This window comes from Phoenix dactylifera, chromosome 9 (assembly GCF_051530095.1).
Source record: "Phoenix dactylifera cultivar Ajwa chromosome 9, Ajwa_hap1_PhDact_Kaust_v1.1, whole genome shotgun sequence".
NCBI classification, from domain to species: Eukaryota; Viridiplantae; Streptophyta; class Magnoliopsida; order Arecales; family Arecaceae; genus Phoenix; species Phoenix dactylifera.
The window spans coordinates 24,226,326-24,246,540 of NC_143198.1; the positions used below are offsets into that span (position 1 = coordinate 24,226,326).

Sequence of the window (20,215 nt, forward strand, 5' to 3'; positions counted from 1 at the left end):
CTTCCGGCTAGCTATTTTCGATAAAATTATGATTTGTTACATTTCTCTGATCAATTTCGCATGTCAAAACATTAAGCATGGATTCTCTATTTTTTTTTCGTGTTAACCCTCCTATAATGCATGTATGAATTATGATCGGCCAATATGCCGGCTCGTGCTGTCGTGCGCGCAGGGATGTGGGCTTCTGCGTCGAGCATTCATGAGGATGAAACCAGATAGCATGAATTTATGAAAACAGAGGTGTTCAAACTTGGATATAAAACGAGTACTTGTCATGCTAAGACAGCTGCTGCATTCCCTTTAAATGATTTTTTTGTTTTGCGACAAAATAACCAATTCAAAAAGGGGCCAATGAAAGCATTGGAAGGGCCCTATCGTGACCCTAAAGTCCTCCCAAATTCGTGATTTAGCAAATAAAAATGGCCACCCTCATTTCATTTAATCAATCAAGGGATGCAGTGCTGATTTGGTTGCATGTAACCATGAGGTACAGTTGCTAGAGGCTTATGATTATCTTAGGAGGGTAAAAAATTTACCTAAGAATCTATATTTTTCTGAGTAAGCTTTTCCCGAACAGTATTTAGACTGAAAAATAAGTTACTCATACTTTTATGCATTAAAAAATAGATCTAAAATCTATTATTTATATTCTTTTGCATTATTGCTTTTTAGAGTAAGTTGCTAAGATTTAATCATATTTCCCATAATGCTCTTTCTTATATAAATATTATTATATAATAATATATTATCTTATATGTAATATAATATACTATATTATATTATAATATGTTATAACAAAAACATCTTATAATATATTATTATAGTATTATATTATATTATATATTATTCTCAATATAATAATATAATGCATGTTATTAAATTATCATTATAGTGTTAGGGGAATTTTAGGAATAAAATAAAAAAATGTGGCTGACGGAAAAATTACTTATCCAGTGGGTAAGATTTTTCTTCCATTTTTTGGATAAATGCTATTCATGAAAAAATAATTGACCCATCTAGAAAAACACAAAAACATGGATAACTTGATCAATGAGGGATCAACTTTTTTATGATATTTACTTACCAAAGAATGAGCCTTAAAACTTACAAATTATCTTGGCCACGATCAGATTGATACAGGATGCCATAGACAACATCTGCACGTAGTTCAAAGAGAGCCACGGGAGATTGGCACATAAACCGATTTTTGCACAAGTATAGAATTAGTATATTTCCTTCCTCCAGTGATTCCTTTGTCATTCTACGATGATTTGATTGAATCTATTCCACCAACTATTTTCCACTTGTTTTGAAGACACAATTAGCCAAATTTTTACCTTTTTATTCAAATTATTTTTCATTTGTTTTTGACTTATTCAGAAAGTATTATTAGGAAAATCCCCTTGCCTCTTTGCCCCCGCTCAAACTGGGATGGGGTAAAGTTCGATGACGTGTTAGGATTTTAGTAAAGAGATACAGCCACTTGATCTCGTGATGATATGAATTCTGTGATGAATGAACCCAAATTAACTTTATCACGGACAAAATAATGATTAACTTCGATATACTTTGTTCATGCATGGAATACCGAACTGGCTGTCATGTGAAGAGCTGACATATTATCATAGAATAAAATTGGAGGATGGTGAAGAAAGAACATAATATCATGAAGTATAAACGAGAGTTAAATTACTAGATCTGGCCGCTGTTTTTGGTTTCTTTGCACTCTCGGAGATGCAATTATTACCAACAGAGCACAAAAGCCTCAAGTAGATTGATGGGTCAATGGGCAGCCAGCCCATTCAATATCAGAAAACCCATGTAAGACCAAATATTAATTGTTAGTAATATGCATACCTTGGTCAACTGTACCTTGGATGTATCGTAGAATCCCTTGCACTAGTTGCAACTAAGGACCGTTGGATTATGCATGAACTAAAAAACATAGTTTACATTTTAAGTGATGACCGGTCAAGTGAATGCCAATTACTAAATGCTATCAACAGTAGCATGATAGAAGTGAGGGTGTGGGGGCCGCAGGCCTGTGTTTAGCCCTACATCAGTTATACACTGGTTATATTTTGGATATTTATATAAGACCAAAAAATCTAAATAGTACTTTTTGGCTTTTTTTTTTTAGTAGGATTCTGGATTGTTATAATTGTATCAGAGCAAGCTGGTCCATAGCCTATATGGACTAGAGGACACTATAGCACAGGTTTATTTGGACTGATCACGAGCTAATCGTAGTATTTGTGATTGGAATTAAATAAATTTGAACCCTTAGCCTAGCAAGAACACTAAGATTGAAATAAGAGGAACATGTAAGGATCCTTACGGGCATGTATTTAGTCCTATATTGGTTATGTATTAAGTAAATCTTGGGTACCTATGTAGGGTCATAAGATCTTGGGCAGTTAGAGAGGCTCTGCAAGTGGTTGATCTCCTCTATCCATGACTATTATCTTTGTCCTAGTATCTTTGTTGGCATAGGTGTAGACATAGGCTTGCAACTCCCCAGGCTAGCTCTTTTAAAAAAAATCATAAGCATATCGTGCTTGAGTTAGAAAAGCTCATCAGCAAAATGAATAGATACATTATCGAGGAAACAGTGGAGTATCTCAAGATCCTTCATGTGAGAACTCGTGCAGGCGTGTGTTTAGTGCCACATCAGTTATACGTAAGGTAGACCTTAGGTACTTATACAGAATCAATAAATCCAAATAATACCTTTGAACTAGCCATTTTGAGTGAGGTCCTAGATTGTTACAAATGGCATTAGAGCGGACCCGGCCCACAACCTATATTGACTAGAAAACACTACAACATAGATCCATTGGGGCTGACCACAGGCCGATCATGGTGCTTATGATTAAGTTTGAATGGATTTGAACCCTTAGCCCGACGAGGACGTCAGGACTTAAATGGAGAGAGTACGTGAGGAGCCGTGTAGGCGTGTGTTTAGTCTCACATCGGTTACAAGGTGAGAATGCCATACAAATAAGGATGGATCATGTATGATACATATGAAATTCAAGAACTTGCTAAAACTGGTCAAACCAGGCTCCTGGAGCTTGACAAAGCCCATAAATGCCTTTCTAAGCCGAGAAACATACTTTGGATGAAGTGGATCCTGAAACCTTGAAGGCTGCTCGATATATACTGCTTCATTGAGATTTCCATTCAAGAATGTACTTTTTAACGGCACAATTCTCATGTTGGTTGTCTTAACGGGTGAGAAGGGTTCATAAAAACAGATTGACACCTTCAACTTGGTTGAATTCTTATGCTATCAAGCGAGCTTTCCAACACTCGAATGACCCATCTGCTTTAATCTTGGTTTCGAAAACCCACTTGCACCTAAAAATATTTGTATTAGTTGCCCGCGGTGTGAATTCGCAGATATTGTTTAGTAAGCATGATTTTCCTGCATTGCAGCCTTCCAACCTGAGTGTTTGAGAGCTGCTTTGACTGTTTTGGTTCTTGACGTGAAGGGAGGATGAGACGAGGAGAGAGTAGTTGTCATTAAAGTATTTAGGATTAGGCTTGATGATATCGTGACTTCAATGAGTCTCAATTCTTTGTTGCAGTGGGTCAAAATTGGTGCATGGATAGACTCAGGATGGAGTCGGAATAGAAAGGTATAACGCGTGGTAAAGCAATGTTCAAACACTAAGGTGGAGAAGAAAATTCAAGCATTTTCATCCTCCGCCCACAAGCAATCCCAGGGAAAAGTGTTGCAAAATTTCGCACATCAACTATTTCCTATATTTCTATGGACTAAACCGAAACAAAATACTTTTGATACGTAGTAAGTTAGGACTTATTGGATTGGTAAGCATAGAATCTGAAGCTCTATCACCAATTGATGTACTAGAGCTTGGCAATTCGGAACTTGTGAAGACTCGTGCGGACGTGTGTTTAGTCCGACATCAAGAAATCCAAATAATACCTTCTAGCTAGTCTTTTTGGATAAGGTTCTGGGTTATGATAAATGATATCAAAGCGGACCCGGCCCATAATCTATGTGGACTAGGGGACCTTCAGCACGGATCTATTAGAGCTGACCACGGGCCGATTGTGGTACTTGTGATTAGATTTGAATAGATTTGAACCCTTAGCCTGACGAGGACGTTAAGTATAACCTTTGTGAAACTCGTTATACCAACGAAGATGGGAGACAATGATTGCGATCCATTTCCCTCTTTGCATAATAATAACCTGCCAAACATCCTTAAATAACTATAATCTGGATTTTTATGACGCAACAATTCAAATGGACACTTCCATTTAAGAACCCAAGAAACCTGTTTATTGATTAACCACATGTGGTTGCTAAATGCTAACCATAAAACCTTTTTGCACTCCACCATAAAAAAGCATGGTGATACCTGTTGCTGGGGGTCCAAACCAAGAACGATTGGCACAGCGGTGTGAACGGGGTTCCCTTGGAATTCTTCGGTTGCGCTCCACCTTCCGCCGGGAAACCTGCAAGCAAGCCTCGCACCACCACCGGGGTAGTGGGGGCCCTCCGACGATCAAGTTAGGGGAGATCGAAGGAGAAGGAGAGATAGCAGGTAAGATGATACTCTGGAAAATCTTGCTTACCCTCCTCCTTCCCCCCCCAGCCGCATATATATCAGGCTGGAGGGTTTTTCCGGGGATTGGTCATCGTGTGGCGCGATGGGGTTGCCACTGACATGGTCGTTACAGGGCGTCGTGGGGCGGCGCTGGGTACGGCTATGGCAGGGCGTAGTGGAGCTCCGCTTTGTACGGCTGTTACAGGGGATCGTGGGACAGCGCCGGATACGGCCGTTGCAGGGAGTAGTGGAGCAGGGGGCCGCGGCGTGCCTCAGGGGAATAGTCTGTTGTTGTCAGGAGTTTGCCGACTCGGGGTCTGATCGCTGGATCAAGGGGCAGCCGACTCGGGGTCGGGCTGCGGAGCCGAAGATATCCGACCCGAGGTCGGATTGCTGGATCAAGGGGCAGCCGACTCGGGGTCGGGCTGCGGAGCCGAAGATATCCGACCCGAGGTCGGATTGCTGGATCAAGGGGCAGCCGACTCGGAGTCGGGCTGCGGAGCCGAAGATATCCGACCCGAGGTCGGATTGCTGGATCAAGGGGCAGCCGACTCGGGGTCGGGCTGCGGAGCCGAAGATATCCGACCCGAGGTCGGATTGCTGGATCAAGGGGCAGCCGTAGTCTTCCTGGGCGCGCGTGCCGGTCACGTGGGGCATGCTGGATCTGGCGGTCTGCGGATTTCGGCGGACATCCTTCCTTAATGGCGTCGATTCGCCTTTGGGGCGCGAACGATCCTTCGGCAGCCAGGCGTCCTCTGGCGTCTCCGAGGCGTCACCCGCCTTTCCGCCTATTTAACCGGGGGCCCTTCCCCCGTCCGCCTTTCTCTTCACAGGCATCCTCGAGTTTCTCCCTTGTGCTGCTGCCGTTGCCGTCGGATTGTTCGTTCGCTCCAACTTTGACGCTCTCGGAGCCGTCCTGCTGAGGGTCTCCTCCGAGGCGGACGACCGGATTGTGGCGAAGGTCATGGAAGCGAAAGCTCAGATTACGGAGCGAGCGGAGGCGGCGCTGGCCGAGAAGAGCGCGGAAATCGGGCGTCAGGCGGTACAGGCCTATCGTCAGTCCGCCGAGTTCATCCGTGACATGTCGGACGCGGGGTCCGACTCCTTTGCCTCAGGCTTCGATGAAGGCCTGGCAAGGGTGTCCGCTAAATACCCCGGAATTGACCTGAGTGGGGTCTCCCTCCTCGACTCCCCTCCGATGCTATTGCCTGCCGATTCTCCAACCGTCTCCCTACCCTTCGCGGACGTGCTCGCCGTTCCAGACCCAGGGGTTCCTCCAAGCTGACTCTCTGTACTTTTCTTTGTTCTTTTCTTTGTATGTTGGCGTTTTGCCATGTTGTATGGGTCTCGGCCCTAATGCAACGAAAGTTAATGCAAACAAAGTGTTTCCTCATTTCACTTTCGTCCTTCCTCTTTTTAACTCCTGGTAGCGTCTCGCCGACTCCTGACTCTTGAAGTTCCTCCGACGCTAGGCCAGGCATCCGAGGATTAGGCCTCAGGAAATTCTTCCGGCGCTAGGCCAGGCATCCGAGGGTTAGGCCTCAGGAAATTCTTCCGGCGCTAGGCCAGGCATCCGAGGGTTAGGCCTCAGGAAATTCTTCCGGCGCTAGGCCAGGCATCCGAGGGTTAGGCCTCAGAAAATTCTTCCGGTGCTAGGCCAGGCATCCGAGGGTTAGGCCTCAGGAAATTCTTCCGCTGGTCGGCCAAGGCTGGCGCAAGCCGAGGCGACCGGTCGGGGCTTCAGGCTAGTCTGCTCCCGGGATGATCATTGGGTTAGCCTGGCATCCGAGGGCCGAGCCTCGGGGAAATCCGCTCGTTGGTCGGCCAAGGCTGGCGCAAGCCGAGGCGACCGGTCGGGGCTTCAGGATAGTCTGCTCCCGGGATGGTCATCGGGTTAGCCTGGCATCCGAGGGCCGAGCCTCGGGGAATTCCGCTCGTTGGTCGGCCAAGGCTGGCGCAAGCCGAGGCGACCGGTCGGGGCTTCAGGCTAGTCTGCTCCCGGGATGATCATCGGGTTAGCCTGGCATCCGAGGGCCGAGCCTCGGGGAATTCCGCTCGTTGGTCGGCCAAGGCTGGCGCAAGCCGAGGCGACCGGTCGGGGCTTCAGGCTAGTCTGCTCCCGGGATGGTCATCGGGTTAGCCTGGCATCCGAGGGCCGAGCCTCGGGGAATTCCGCTCGTTGGTCGGCCAAGGCTGGCGCAAGCCGAGGCGACCGGTCGGGGCTTCAGGCTAGTCTGCTCCCGGGATGGTCATCGGGTTAGCCTGGCATCCGAGGGCCGAGCCTCGGAGAATTCCGCTCGTTGGTCGGCCAAGGCTGGCGCAAGCCGAGGCGACCGGTCGGGGCTTCAGGCTAGTCTGCTCCCGGGATGGTCATCGGGTTAGCCTGGCATCCGAGGGCCGAGCCTCGGGGAATTCCGCTCGTTGGTCGGCCAAGGCTGGCGCAAGCCGAGGCGACCGGTCGGGGCTTCAGGCTAGTCTGCTCTCGGGACGATCATCGGGTTAGCCTGGCATCCGAGAGCCGAGCCTCGAGAAATTCCGCTCGTTGGTCGGCCAAGGCTGGCGCAAGCCGAGGCGACCGGTCGGGGCTTCAGGCTAGTCTGCTCCCGGGATGATCATCGAGTTAGCCTGGCATCCGAGGGCCGAGCCTCGGGGAATTCCGCTCGTTGGTCGGCCAAGGCTGGCGCAAGCCGAGGCGACCGATCGGGGCTTCAGGCTAGTCTGCTCCCGGGATGGTCATCGGGTTAGCCTGGCATCCGAGGGCCGAGCCTCGGAGAATTCCGCTCGTTGGTCGGCCAAGGCTGGCGCAAGCCGAGGCGACCGGTCGGGGCTTCAGGCTAGTCTGCTCCCGGGATGGTCATCGGGTTAGCCTGGCATCCGAGGGCCGAGCCTCGGGGAATTCCGCTCGTTGGTCGGCCAAGGCTGGCGCAAGCCGAGGCGACCGGTCGGGGCTTCAGGCTAGTCTGCTCCCGGGATGGTCATCGGGTTAGCCTGGCATCCGAGGGCCGAGCCTCGGGGAATTCCGCTCGTTGGTCGGCCAAGGCTGGCGCAAGCCGAGGCGACCGGTCGGGGCTTTAGGCTAGTCTGCTCCCGGGATGGTCATCGGGTTAGCCTGGCATCCGAGGGCCGAGCCTCGGAGAATTCCGCTCGTTGGTCGGCCAAGGCTGGCGCAAGCCGAGGCGACCGGTCGGGGCTTCAGGCTAGTCTGCTCCCGGGACGATCATCGGGTTAGCCTGGCATCCGAGGGCCGAGCCTCGGGGAATTCCGCTCGTTGGTCGGCCAAGGCTGGCGCAAGCCGAGGCGACCGGTCGGGGCTTCAGGCTAATCTGCTCCCGGGATGATCATCGGGTTAGCCTGGCATCCGAGGGCCGAGCCTCGGGGAATTCCGCTCGTTGGTCGCGCGCCTATCACTTGCCGCTCGACGGGGTTTCTCCGTGGCCAGCTGCGATCGTGTTTCTCCTCCTCTCGAAGCGTCGCCTGGGGAACACCAGAAGGCCATTAAATGCTAATTGAGGCGTTACCTGGGAAATCGGACCGGCCAGTTGCTGCTTGCGAGGAGTGCCAGTTAAGCGGCCGCGATACGCGCGTTCTTCGAGGCGGATGCGGCCTGGGCGCGTGCAGAGATACGTGGGCCGCGGGATACACGCCGCCCGGAGTGTCCTGCACGAAGAATGCAATTAAGGAGAACGACGCTTAGGAGATCGTGGGGGGATAAGCCTCGAGAGCCGGAACGGCTCCGGATTCGATGTGCCCGCATTTATTGGAGCCACCCGCATGGGAACGACCGGGGGGCCACAGTTTGGCTATAAATATAAGCGCAGGTGCGGTGGAGCCTGCCAAGCCGGAGCTGTTCAGGTTGCCATGGATCGTGGACCTCCTCTCCGGCGCGTGGCTGGGAAATCCCTGCCGGAGGAACGGGAGGCGCGCCCCTCGCGACTTCCACCAACTAGCCGTTTCATCTGGGATCAACGGGAAGATTCTCCCCGGTGGAACTCCGCTCTAGGCGTTTCATCCGGGATCACGCCTCCTCGCGCTCTTCTCTGTTGTATTTCTTTCCTCCCCTTCTCCTGGGGAGGACCGGAATATCCCTTGGAGGTGGCGTTCCTCTAGGAGCAGTGTGAACTTCTTCTTCGTCCGCGCCGGCTTTTCGTCTTTTGCGTGAGGCGTCGATGGCGCCTCCGGGGGGAAGCACCCACGTCCGGTGGGATTGCAGCTGCTTCGGGTGGAGGGTTCGGGATCCCGGATCTTCAGCTCCACGGAGTCCCCACCTCTTCCTTACTTTCTTTACTCCCCAATCCCCCTCTGGGAATTCTTTGTAATCACACGAACACGCCATTGTAACCAGAAATTATTGAAATAAAAAGAACTATATATTTTTTTTTGAACTGTCTTTCTGGCTTTGTCTTTCTACTGGTAATATACCCGCAGGTTAGCGGAATTCCAGCTCCTTGGAATTTCTCGACCATCTAGGGCCTCCAACTGGTAGGAGCCAGGTCGGTTTATCCAACGAACCCTATACGGGCCTTCCCAATTTGGCGCCAGCTTCCCACCTTCCGCGGGTTGAGATGCTTTGGCTCGCCTTAGCACCAGATCTCCGATTCTGAAAAGTTTTGGTCGGACCTTGGAGTTATAATATCGGGCCACCCTCCGCTGATACATCGCCATCCGAACCTGCGCCATTTTCCTCGCTTCTTCCAAGAGGTCCAGGTTCCCTCGGAGTTGCTCCGAATTGGCCTCGGGTCGGTGCGCGGCCACCCGGGGCGAGGGGAGTCCGAGCTCCACGGGGACAACCGCTTCCGTGCCATAGGTTAGGCTGAAAGGCGTCTCCCCGGTAGGGGTCCGATGCGCGGTCCGATACGCCCAAAGGACGTTCTCGAGTTCTTCGACCCAAGCTTGCCTCGTCCGACCGATTCGCGCCTTGATTCCTTGGAGGATTGTCCGATTTGTCACCTCGGCCTCGCCGTTGGTTTGGGGATGCGACACAGATGTGAACCGATGCTCGATCCCGAACTCCTCGCAGAAGTCACAGAAATGCTTGTTGTCGAACTGTCAACCATTATCCGAGATGAGGACCCGGGGTACCCCAAATCGGACAATGATGTTTTTCTTCACGAACTTCCGGACTTGCGCCTCCGTGATAGTGGCCAGCGGCTCTGCCTCCACCCACTTGGTGAAGTAGTCGATTGCAACAATCAAGAATTTCCGCTGGGCGGAAGCGACGGGGAATGGTCCGAGGATATCCATTCCCCACTGTGCGAAGGGCCAGGGTGCGGTGATTGGTGCCAAGGGGACAGAAGGGACTCTCTAGACATTGGCGTGGCGCTGGCAGGCGTCGCATTTCCGTACGTGATCCTTTGAGTCCTCCAACAAGGTAGGCCAATAATAGCCTTGCCTCATGATCTTGTGCGCCAAGGACCTAGCCCCCGAGTGCGATCCGCAGACGCCCTCGTGGACTTCGCCGAGGACGTAGGCCGCCTCCGAGGGGCGGAGGCACCTTAAGAGGGGGGCGGTAAACGAGGTCCGATACAGCCTCCCTTCATAGAGTACGTAGTGGGCGGACTTCCTGACAAGTCGCCGAGCTTGATCTTCGTCTTCAGGGAGGATCCCTTCGGCGAGGTAGGCGACGAGCGGGTCCATCCAAGACGGCTCCGGATCAATCGCCATCACCGCTCCAGCCTCGCCGATGCTTGGGGCATCCAGGGTCTCCAGGTAGATTGCCCTCGACAAGTTGTGCGCCTCTGCGCCCACCAAGCGGGACAACCTGTCGGCCCTGGCATTTTCGCTTCTGGGGACCTGCTGGAGGTCGACGCTGCCGAGGTCGGGAATGAGTGCTTGCACCTTCCGGACGTAGTTCCGCATGGTCGGGCTCCGGGTCTCGAACTCCCCACGGACCTGCCCGACCACCAGCTGGGAGTCGGTGAAGACCTTCAAACGCCGGATGCCGAGCTCCCCGGTGAGTTTGAGTCCCACGACTAGGGCCTCGTACTCCGCCTCGTTGTTGGTCACTGGAAATCCAAACCTCAAGGCACACTCGGCTATCACTCCATCAGGACTGGTAAGGACCAGCCCGGCCCCTCCACCCTCGGGGTTCGACGACCCATCGATGTGAAGCGTCCAGGTCGGGAGGTCGAGGCTGGGCGTTTCCGGCGGTCTAGGTTCCGCCTCCTGCACCGTGCACTCAGCGAGGAAGTCCGCGAGCACCTGGGCCTTAATGGCGGGTCAAGGCTGGTAGCGGATGTCGAACTCACCGAGTTCTACTGCCCACTTCACCAGCCGTCCCGCATTCTCGGGGTTGCTGAGGATCTGTCGTAGTGGTTGATCAGTTAAGAGGGTGACAGAATGGGCCTGAAAATAGGGGCGGAGCCTCCTGGTCGCGGTCAGCAGCGCGAAGGCGATCTTTTCAGCCTTCGTATACCGCGCCTCGGCATCCCGTAGGACCCGGCTGATGTAGTACATGGGCTTCTGGAGCTTTGCCTCTTCCCGAACCAGCACCGCACTGACCGCGGTTGGGGAGACCGCCAGATAGAGGTAGAGCATCTCCCCTTCTTGCGGCTTGGACAGCAGGGGAGGAGACGCCAGGTATTCCTTGAGCTGGTCGAACGCTGCTTGACATTCGGCCGTCCAGAGGAAGTCTTTCGGGCGTTTCAACACCTTGAAGAATGGTTGGCAGCGTTCGGCCGATTTTGCCACAAATCGTCCGAGCGCGGCGACCCTTCCAGTGAGCTCCTGAACCTCCTTCACTTTGGTCGGAGGGGACATACCTTGGATAGCCTTGATTTTGTCCGGGTTGGCTTCGATACCCCGCTGGTTGACAATGAAACCGAGGAACCTCCCGGCCGAAGCGCCAAAGGCGCACTTCGCTGGGTTCAGCTTCATGCGAAACTTCCGCAAGGTGGTGAAAATCTCCTCCAGATCTACGATGTGCTGGTCTGCCTGGCGGCTCTTTACCAGCATATCGTCCACGTACACCTCCATGTTCCGGCCGATTTGCTCTTTGAAGATTTTGTTGACGAGGTGCTGGTAAGTGGCGCCAGCATTCTTCAGACCGAAGGGCATTACCTTGTAGCAGTACAGCCCCCGGTCTGTTATAAAGGCAGTTTTCTCCTCGTCCTGTGGGGCCATCATTATCTGGTTGTAACCGGAGAAGGCGTCCATGAAAGACAGCAGCTGATATCCGGAAGTCGCGTCGACCAGTTGGTCTATCCGCGGAAGCGGAAAGCTATCCTTAGGGCACGCCTTGTTCAGGTCGGTATAGTTGACGCACATCCTCCACTTCCCGCTCGCCTTCCGGACAAGTACGACATTTGCCAGCCATTCGGGGTAACTCACCTCCCTTATGAATCCTGCCTCCAAGAGCTTGTCTACCTCCTGGTCGACCACCCGGATCCGATCCGGGGCACAGTGTCTCTTCTTCTGCTTCACTGGCCGGTGGGTCGGGTCGACGTTGAGGGCGTGAGAAATGACCTCCGGGTCGATCCCAGGTACATCGGCCGCCGACCAGGCAAATACATCGGCATTGGCTCGGAGGAATTCCACCAACCGGGCCCGAGCTCCCGGGTCGAGATTGGCGCCGACCCGGACCGCCCGGTCCCGGCGGCCTTCCTCGAGGGGAACTTCGATCACTCCCTCGGCCGGCTCCCCCTGCCGCAAGGCCACCTCGTCTCTGGCATCAAGGGACTCGACGCTTAGGGCTTCTGCGGGCTTCTTCCCTTTGAGGGTCGCTAGGAAACATTGCCGTGCGGTCGGTTGGTCACCTCGGACCTCCCCGATCCCGGCCGTCGTGGGGAACCGCATGAGCAAGTGGTACGTGGAGACCACCGCGCGAAGGGCGTTCAGCCCGGGTCGTCCGAGGATAGCGTTGTAGGCCGAGGGAACACGGACGACCAAGAACCCGAGTCGCACCGTGGCTTCTGCGGGTGCGACGCCCGCAGTCACAGGCAGCTCAACGACACCTTCCACCGGGACAGCGTCACCGGTGAATCCTATGAGGGGGGTGGATATTTTGTGCAACAATTGTCTGGGCAAGCCCAGCTTTTGGAAGGCCTCGTAAAACAAGATATCAGCTGAGCTTCCACTATCCACAAGAACACGCCTTACATCATAGTTTGCCATAGTGAGGGAGATCACCATGGCGTCATCGTGGGGGGTCTGAACCCCCTTTACGTCCTCATCACAAAAGGTGATTACATTGCCGACCCTCTGCCTCTTTGCGACGGCCGCACCTGACGCCTCCGTCGAGCCCCCTGCGTTCCTCACGGGCCGGGGGCAGCCCCCAGTGATAGTGTGGATCACACCCGCGACGGGTCGATTCTGCTCCCGAGGCTCCGGAGGAGCCGGGTCGGCCGGACGCGGGTCTGCGGGGGGACGTCGGTCGCTCACATATCGACCGAGACGCCCCCGGCGGATGAGAGCCTCGATCTCGTCCCGAAGCTGGAAGCAGTCTTCTGTGTCGTGGCCGTGGTCTCGGTGGTACTCACAGTACACCCGGGAGGGCCTCTTCCCAAGGATCTTCCGCATCTGTCTAGGGGCCGGGAGGTCCTCCCGCCCCTTGATCTCCATAAGGATCTGGGCCCGGGGAGTCAGGAGAGGGGTGTACCGGTTGAAACGTCGGGGCGGAGAACGAGGGCGTGGGGCGCCGTGGTTCTTCGCCGGCGACGGGCTTCTGCGCCGACGCTGGGGCGTCGGGCTCCTCCTCTGGCGTGCCTCTTTCCGCCTTTTCTTCCCAAGCTTTGGAGGGATCTCGGCGGCCTCCTTGCTCCGGTGGGCGGCCGCCTCCTCGGCGTCCGCATACTGGTTCGCCCGGGACAACAGCTCTGGGAAGCTCCGCGGCAGGCGTTTGTCCAGGGAGAAGGTGAGTCTGCCCTTCCGGAAGCCACGCTTCAGGGCTGAAAGAGCTACTTCCTGACTCAGGTTCCGGACCTCCAGCGTAGCCCTGTTGAAGCGGGTAAGATAATCCCGCAGGCTTTCTCCCTCGTTTTGCCAGACATCAAAGAGGGAGTCGGAGACCAGTCGCCGCCGGCTACTGACGGCGAAATGAGTGACGAAGAGGCGAGTGAACTGGTCGAAGGACCGGATTGAGTCAGCCTCCAGCCCGGCGAACCACGCCCTCGCCGGGCCACGGAGAGTTGCCGGGAAAGCCTTGCAGAGAAGGGGATCTGATGCTCCGTGGAGGAGCATAAGGGTCCTGAAACTCTCGACGTGATCCCGCGGGTCCGCCGCCCCGTCATAGGGTTCGATCGCCGGCATTTTGAACCCCGGCGGATTCGGGGTCCGCAGGATCCTCGAGGCAAGCGCCGGCTGGGAGGAGATCTCTAAGTCGGCGAAGGGATCTTTGGAATGGCCCTTCAGGACCTGGAGTTGTCGGTGGAGATCGTCCACCCGCCGGTCCAGGGAGCGTGACCGGTGGGTGGGAGACAAGGGGCGGCGAGAGGGGGACCGACTGGAGCGTGGGTTCCTCGAGGACTGGGGGGTCTGGGAACGCGCCCGGGCCCGCCTCTCGGACCCCGCGCAGCTCCGGCGGGAAGGTCCCGGCAGAATGGAGCGTGCTCGAGAATCCTCCTCGCGCCGGCGCTCTTCCCCATGGGAGAGGAAGGAGCGCGGGTTGAGGAGGACAGGCGAACGCTCGGGCAGCGGCGGCTCCTGAACCCGCTGCGGCGCCCGGGACATCGCACCCTGCAGATTCTGCACCGCCTCCGCGAGGGTGCAAACCTGCTGGGTTAGCTGGTCGAACTGGGCGGCTTCGACCGTCTGAACGGGCGGTGGGGAGGTGGAGTGTTGCTGAGAGTGTGTTGGAGATGCAGCGGCCCTCCGGCTAGAGGCGCGAGAGGCCCCGCGACCGGAAGCATTGGAAGCTCCACGACCACCTCGCCGTGCCATTACGATCGCTCTGAGATCCGGGCCCTTCCTCTAGCGCCAACTGTAGCTGGGGGTCCAAACCAAGAACGATTGGCACAGCGGTGTGAACGGGGTTCCCTTAGAATTACTTCGGTTGCGCTCCACCTTCCACCGGGAAACCTGCAAGCAAGCCTCGCACCACCACCGGGGTAGTGGGGGCCCTCCGACGATCAAGTTAGGGGAGATCGAAAGAGAAGGAGAGATAGCAGGTAAGATGATACTCTGGAAAATCTTGCTTACCCTCCCCCTTCCCCCCCAGCCGCATATATATCAGGCTGGAGGGTTTTTCCGGGGATTGGTCATCGTGTGGCGCGATGGGGTTGCCACTGACATGGTCGTTACAGGGCGTCGTGGGGCGGCGCTGGGTACGGCTATGGCAGGGCGTAGTGGAGCTCCGCTTTGTACGGCTGTTACAGGGGATCGTGGGACAGCGCCGGATACGGCCATTGCAGGGAGTAGTGGAGCAGGGGGCCGCGGCATGCCTCAGGGGAACAGTCTGTTGTTGTCAGGAGTTTGCCGACTCGGGGTCGGATCGCTGGATCAAGGGGCAGCCGACTCGGGGTCGGGCTGCGGAGCCGAAGATATCCGACCCGAGGTCGGATTGCTGGATCAAGGGGCAGCCGACTCGGGGTCGGGCTGCGGAGCCGAAGATATCCGACCCGAGGTCGGATTGCTGGATCAAGGGGCAGCCGACTCGGGGTCGGGCTGCGGAGCCGAAGATATCCAACCCGAGGTCGGATTACTGGATCTTTCTGGGCGCGCGTGCCGGTCACGTGGGGCATGGTGGCTAAGTTCCCCCGTAACAATACCCAATTCAGTTATATTGCAATGCTTAAGCTCTACAAAGCCATTTTGTTCTGGTGTTTTGGGACAAGATAAATGGAGATTTATTCTATTTGCCTTCAAATAATTTGAAAATTGCTATTTGAAAATTCTTCACCTTCATCACATGGAAAGATTTTTATCTCTTTCTCAAATTTATTCTCTACAATTTTTTGAGAATTAATGAAACATTGATAAAAATCTGACTTGTGCTTTAGCGGAGATACCATGATTCATCAACAAAAATCATATGATACAATATTTTGGAGAGGAACTACTGGAGCCGGTCCCCCCCAAAATCATAATGAATTGCTTCAAGAGGTTTATCTCAAAACTTAGAAGTGGAATTAAATTGCAGACGACATGCCTTAGTCAACCGACAGCTTTCACAAATTTTATCAACCTTGTTCATACCGTTTCTCAAAGTAAACTTGAGGTTTTCCAAGATGTTGATGCCATATCTCGTCAAAAAGTCCTTCTCAATCTGACTGAGAAAAAAGCTGTCGCCCTTTGTGCCTCCGAGGCATAGAAGCCTCCACTTCTACCACCTTTTGCAATCCCTGCTCTGGTTTTCCTGTCCCTTATCAAAAAAAACCATCTGATGATAACACGCGAAGGCAAGGATATTCTGATATCAACTGACTAACAGAGAGAAGATTCTTCTTAAAGTTAAGGACCACCAATATATTGTTTAAATTTAAATGATTCTCACTGCTAGTTATTGAATCTGTAATATGTGGAAGATTCAATAAAGCACCGCCATTTCCCACTAACTTTATCAGGAAAGAACCATTATAAGTTATTAAGCTTCCTAGTGTCTGCAGTCATATGGGATGTTGCTCCAGTATCAGGAAATCATCACTGATCTTGCGGGCTGCAAGAGTTTAACTTGTTGCTTTGGATTGGTAGGCTTGATTTAAGCAAAATACCAACATTCCAAAGCCATAAGCCTTGGTTTGTTGCAGATTTGGCAAGTGATCTCGATCATACAAGATAATAAAATAAGAAGATCAAAAGCTTTCAATCGCCATAGTAAGCATATTGTCAACTGGTACTTTAGAAGTATTTTAATTTTTAAAGAAATTTTACTGAATTAAGGGGATTACCCCATGCCATTAATGATGTATCTCATTCTTATCGAACATACTAAAATTTACTGAAATTTCAAACGCACTGACCTAAATTTACTGTCAAACATACTGTTTCAGCCCTCAGTTATTTCTTTAAATTTGGTCTGCAAAATATACTATAATTTCTCCATCTCACTTACCAACCTCGCATGTATTGCACTTATTCTTCTTCCTGTCTTGATATGAGTGATTAAAATTTATTTTGACGATATATAAATTATAAATTTGTAGAGGTAGATACCAACCGGAGCTTTGAATTCCATATCACACAAAATAACGTGGACATCACTTTTAATAAATGCCCTTGGGGAGTTTCTTGACACGACCCTACTTTATATCAGCCAACGAAATAAGGTCAATATATGAAGGTTACATATCTGGACTTTCCGGATCATGTAGGGTGCCCATTCTACTGGATATCGGCCTCATTGAAACCACGACGCGGAGAAAGAAAAGGCTGAAGTAGTCTCCTGATGTCCTATTATAAGTATTCACAGCCTCGATAGCTACCTCGTCACCCGATCATTAAAATAGGTGGCCCTTAAACATAGTGCGTCACATCACATACCATTGCACTCTAAACATAGCACGTCACTCAATTATAGCGGTGGCAATCTTCTAACTAGTTTAATTTGTTTCAATATATTATAAACTGAGCTAGATTATCTATTTAATAAAATAAATAAATTTAAATCTAACTTTTTGAGCTATTTAATAAATAAATAAAGCTCATATTGGCAAATTTTGATTTGTTATGTATCTGACCCAACCTATATTAGATTGCCACTGCTGCTTGCCATGCCAACCTCTATATATTGTGCGACTCTTATTTTTACCACCTTTGTCGAACGAGTAGAAAATACCCTTCAGCGGATGGGCAGCGGTTTTCGTGGGTTGCCTCGGCGTGTTATAGTTTGGAAGATAATACTTATTAATTCACATCTAACATCTGTGTAGGTTGTTTCGTCGTCCAACATCCGACCGTATTAGACGGGTAGAAGTACTGCGTGGCACAGGTATTTTCAATCACGCGTACTCGCTTGGCCCTCAAGTCCTCACTGAATACTCTTATGGCTTTTCCCAGTCTATAGACGTCAGCAAACCATGCACCGATACTCGGTGGTTTTCTGCAACCAAAATTGCAACGCCTCAAGAAGAAGTAGAAGAACACCTCTTTTATTTGCAGTTAAACTGACAGGGTGCGAATCATTTCCCCGGCAGCGAAAAAGAAAGCCGGATCCCATACATTCTTGGGAGGGTTAGATCCCCGTACGGTTATTTTGTAGTTATTAAAAAAGAATGGTCATCTGACAAATAAGTTGAAAGGAAAAGAATGGCTTGGTCTTCGCAGGGATGGAATGAATGGTGCCCTCCTCCGTTTTGTACTTGTCAGCGGTCCCCTTCCCCTTTTATACTCTTCACCACGATCTCTGCAGTCCATGACACCAAATCCGACCAGTTCCTGAACAAATAATTAACCAAGCAAGAGAACACCATAAGAAGAGGGCCGGTGGAAATAAAGCTTAAAACACTGAACAAAATAATCCACATTGCACCAGATATGAAGGAGAGTAAAGAAGATAAGGAGATGGGAGTCGTTTCCTACCCATTCTGGGAGTCGAACGTGATGCCCACCGTGTACCTGGCCTCCCGAAGAGCCTTCCTGAACCGCTCCAGCATCTCGGGCGGATGGGACTGGACGTCCATCGCAAGGAGATCCGAGGGCTCGATGTCGCAGAAGATCGGGATAATCTTCTTGCCGGCCTCGACCAGCATCGCCAGCTCGTGGAGGCAGAAGAAGGACTCGGAGTACCTGGGAGAGAAGATGGCGATCCCGACCTCGCAGTTGAGTATGGCGCTGTTAATGCTGTCGTAGAGCTTGTCTCCTGGCTCCATGGTCCGGTTATCCAGGAACGGGCGGAGGTTGTGCTGGGCGAGGCGGTCGTAGAGCAGCCCGGCCATCGTCCGTTTCGTGTCGGCTCCCCTGTGGTTTATGAAGACGTCGCAATGGCCGGTGGCACCAGCAATTTGGACAGCAGGTGCCTGCTTCCGGCCTTGACCGGACCTTACGATCCTGGCGGTGAGGCGTCGAACGAGGGCCCGCGATACTGCCGCCATGGATCCTCTGAATTAGCTGATGTTATTTGAAGAGGAACGGAGGATGGATTACTAGTTCTTCGGGTGAAAAATGCGGGTTTGCAGTGGGTTCTTTTTGCTCGTTAATCTTGACGTGCGTGTGCTGCGGGCGGGCGGAAATTCTTTGGGGTTTCGATGACAAGCACAATGATGGTGGGATTTGGGGCATTTTATAGGTTGCGGGCGTGCTTTGAACGGATCGACCACCGTCAAGGTCCGTGATATTTGATTTCAAAGATTGGATGATCGTAGATTTGTCTACGAAGATTTCAAAGGGGAGAGAGTAGCAGGAGATACGAATGTTTGATTTGTCTGAGTAGATGATGGTTATAGCCGAGGCACTTCATGTTGAAGATAATTTTGACATCGATAGTTACCGGTCTTTGTCCGATACCGAGTTCAAGTATGCTACCGAGAGCTAGCGCGGTTTCCAGGTAGGTAGCAGTCCAATTCTATAAAATATCTTCAAATGGTTAGGGTCATTTTCTAGAAGCCCCATGTTAAATTCCAATATGATGATACAAAGCCTACCTTTTCATATGAATATCAACTCAAATTTCAAGCAATGGTATAATTGCAACAACGACACTCCTAGCATAATAAATTTAATATAATTATCAAAACAATCTTTAAAAAAAAATATATACAATGGCCTTATCAATTCATTGACATAATTAAGAATGGTACATATTAAGTTAACTAAATTCTAGTTTTCTGCTTAGCCCATAGTTCCCATTCAATCAACTCTTTTTTTTTTTTGGGGGGGTGAGAACGGCAATTCATATCGCTCGAACGTGAGTACATCCTGCCAAGTCAAAAGAAAGCAAAGAAAACAAAAAGGGCGGAAGCTCTACTGTGAATGTCCAGTGAAACTCCCCTAAATGCCGTGCAATATAGGAGGCGACCCAGTCTGCTGCCCTATTCGCCTCCCGAAAAACGTGTACTGCCTGAAACTCATCCATCTCCATAGCCAACCTGCGGGTCTCCCGGATAAGTGGGTGACCATCTCCATACCTATCCGCACCCCGGATCCAGGCTATAACAAAAGCAGAGTCCCCCTCAAGGTGCACCCGCCCGGCCCTAAGCACCCGCCTCACATAGGATATGCCAGCCCAGGCTGCCCACAGCTCTGCTCCAACAACAGTGAGACCTGTCGTACCCCGACCATCTACGGCAATCAAAGTCCCAAAATGGTCTCAAATAACAAATCCAACCCCTCCTGACCTCCTATCCATCGCCACACTGCCATCAAAATTCACTTTAAGACAACCAAGGGATGAGGGCACCCAAGAAACAACGGCAAACCTGGGCGCTGAAACAGCACTATGGGTACCCTAGATGTCCCTAGTCATCCTAAGTGAAGGCAAGGTCGCACAGGAAAAGACCTCCTCGGCCTGAAGCACAGCTCTCTCCACCACCATCCTCGCCGATAACCTCCTGCCCTCAAATAATCGTGCATTCCAGTCCAACCAAATATGGTAAGCCAGATATGCTCGAAGTATCCCCGCCTCCGCGAACCTAGGACTCCGCACCGAGGCCCGCAACAGGTGTAACAGATCCTGGGCCGTCTCTACTGAGTGGGGGATAGGGACGGGAGCCCGCCTCCAAATCTCCCTTGCCCTAGGGCACTGCAAAAGAACATGCCGAATGGTCTTT

At 51.9% G+C, this 20,215-nt stretch overlaps 1 protein-coding gene and 1 pseudogene across 1 annotated transcript; both read right to left on the reverse strand.

Moving 5' to 3' along the window:
- Positions 1-8,950: 8,950 nt before the first annotated feature.
- LOC149752903 (uncharacterized) lies at positions 8,951-15,277 on the reverse strand. Its single transcript, XM_089925449.1, has 2 exons — positions 15,215-15,277; positions 8,951-15,164 (listed from the first exon to the last, which is right to left on the reverse strand). The coding sequence occupies exon 2, from the start codon at positions 14,451-14,453 to the stop codon at positions 10,797-10,799; it is 3,657 nt and encodes a 1,218-aa protein (XP_089781575.1). The 5' UTR covers positions 14,454-15,164; positions 15,215-15,277; the 3' UTR covers positions 8,951-10,796.
- A 2,535-nt stretch (positions 15,278-17,812) lies between these two features.
- On the reverse strand, positions 17,813-18,541 carry LOC103714643 (putative 2' cyclic ADP-D-ribose synthase BdTIR pseudogene; annotated as a pseudogene).
- Between the last annotated feature and the right edge of the window lie 1,674 nt (positions 18,542-20,215).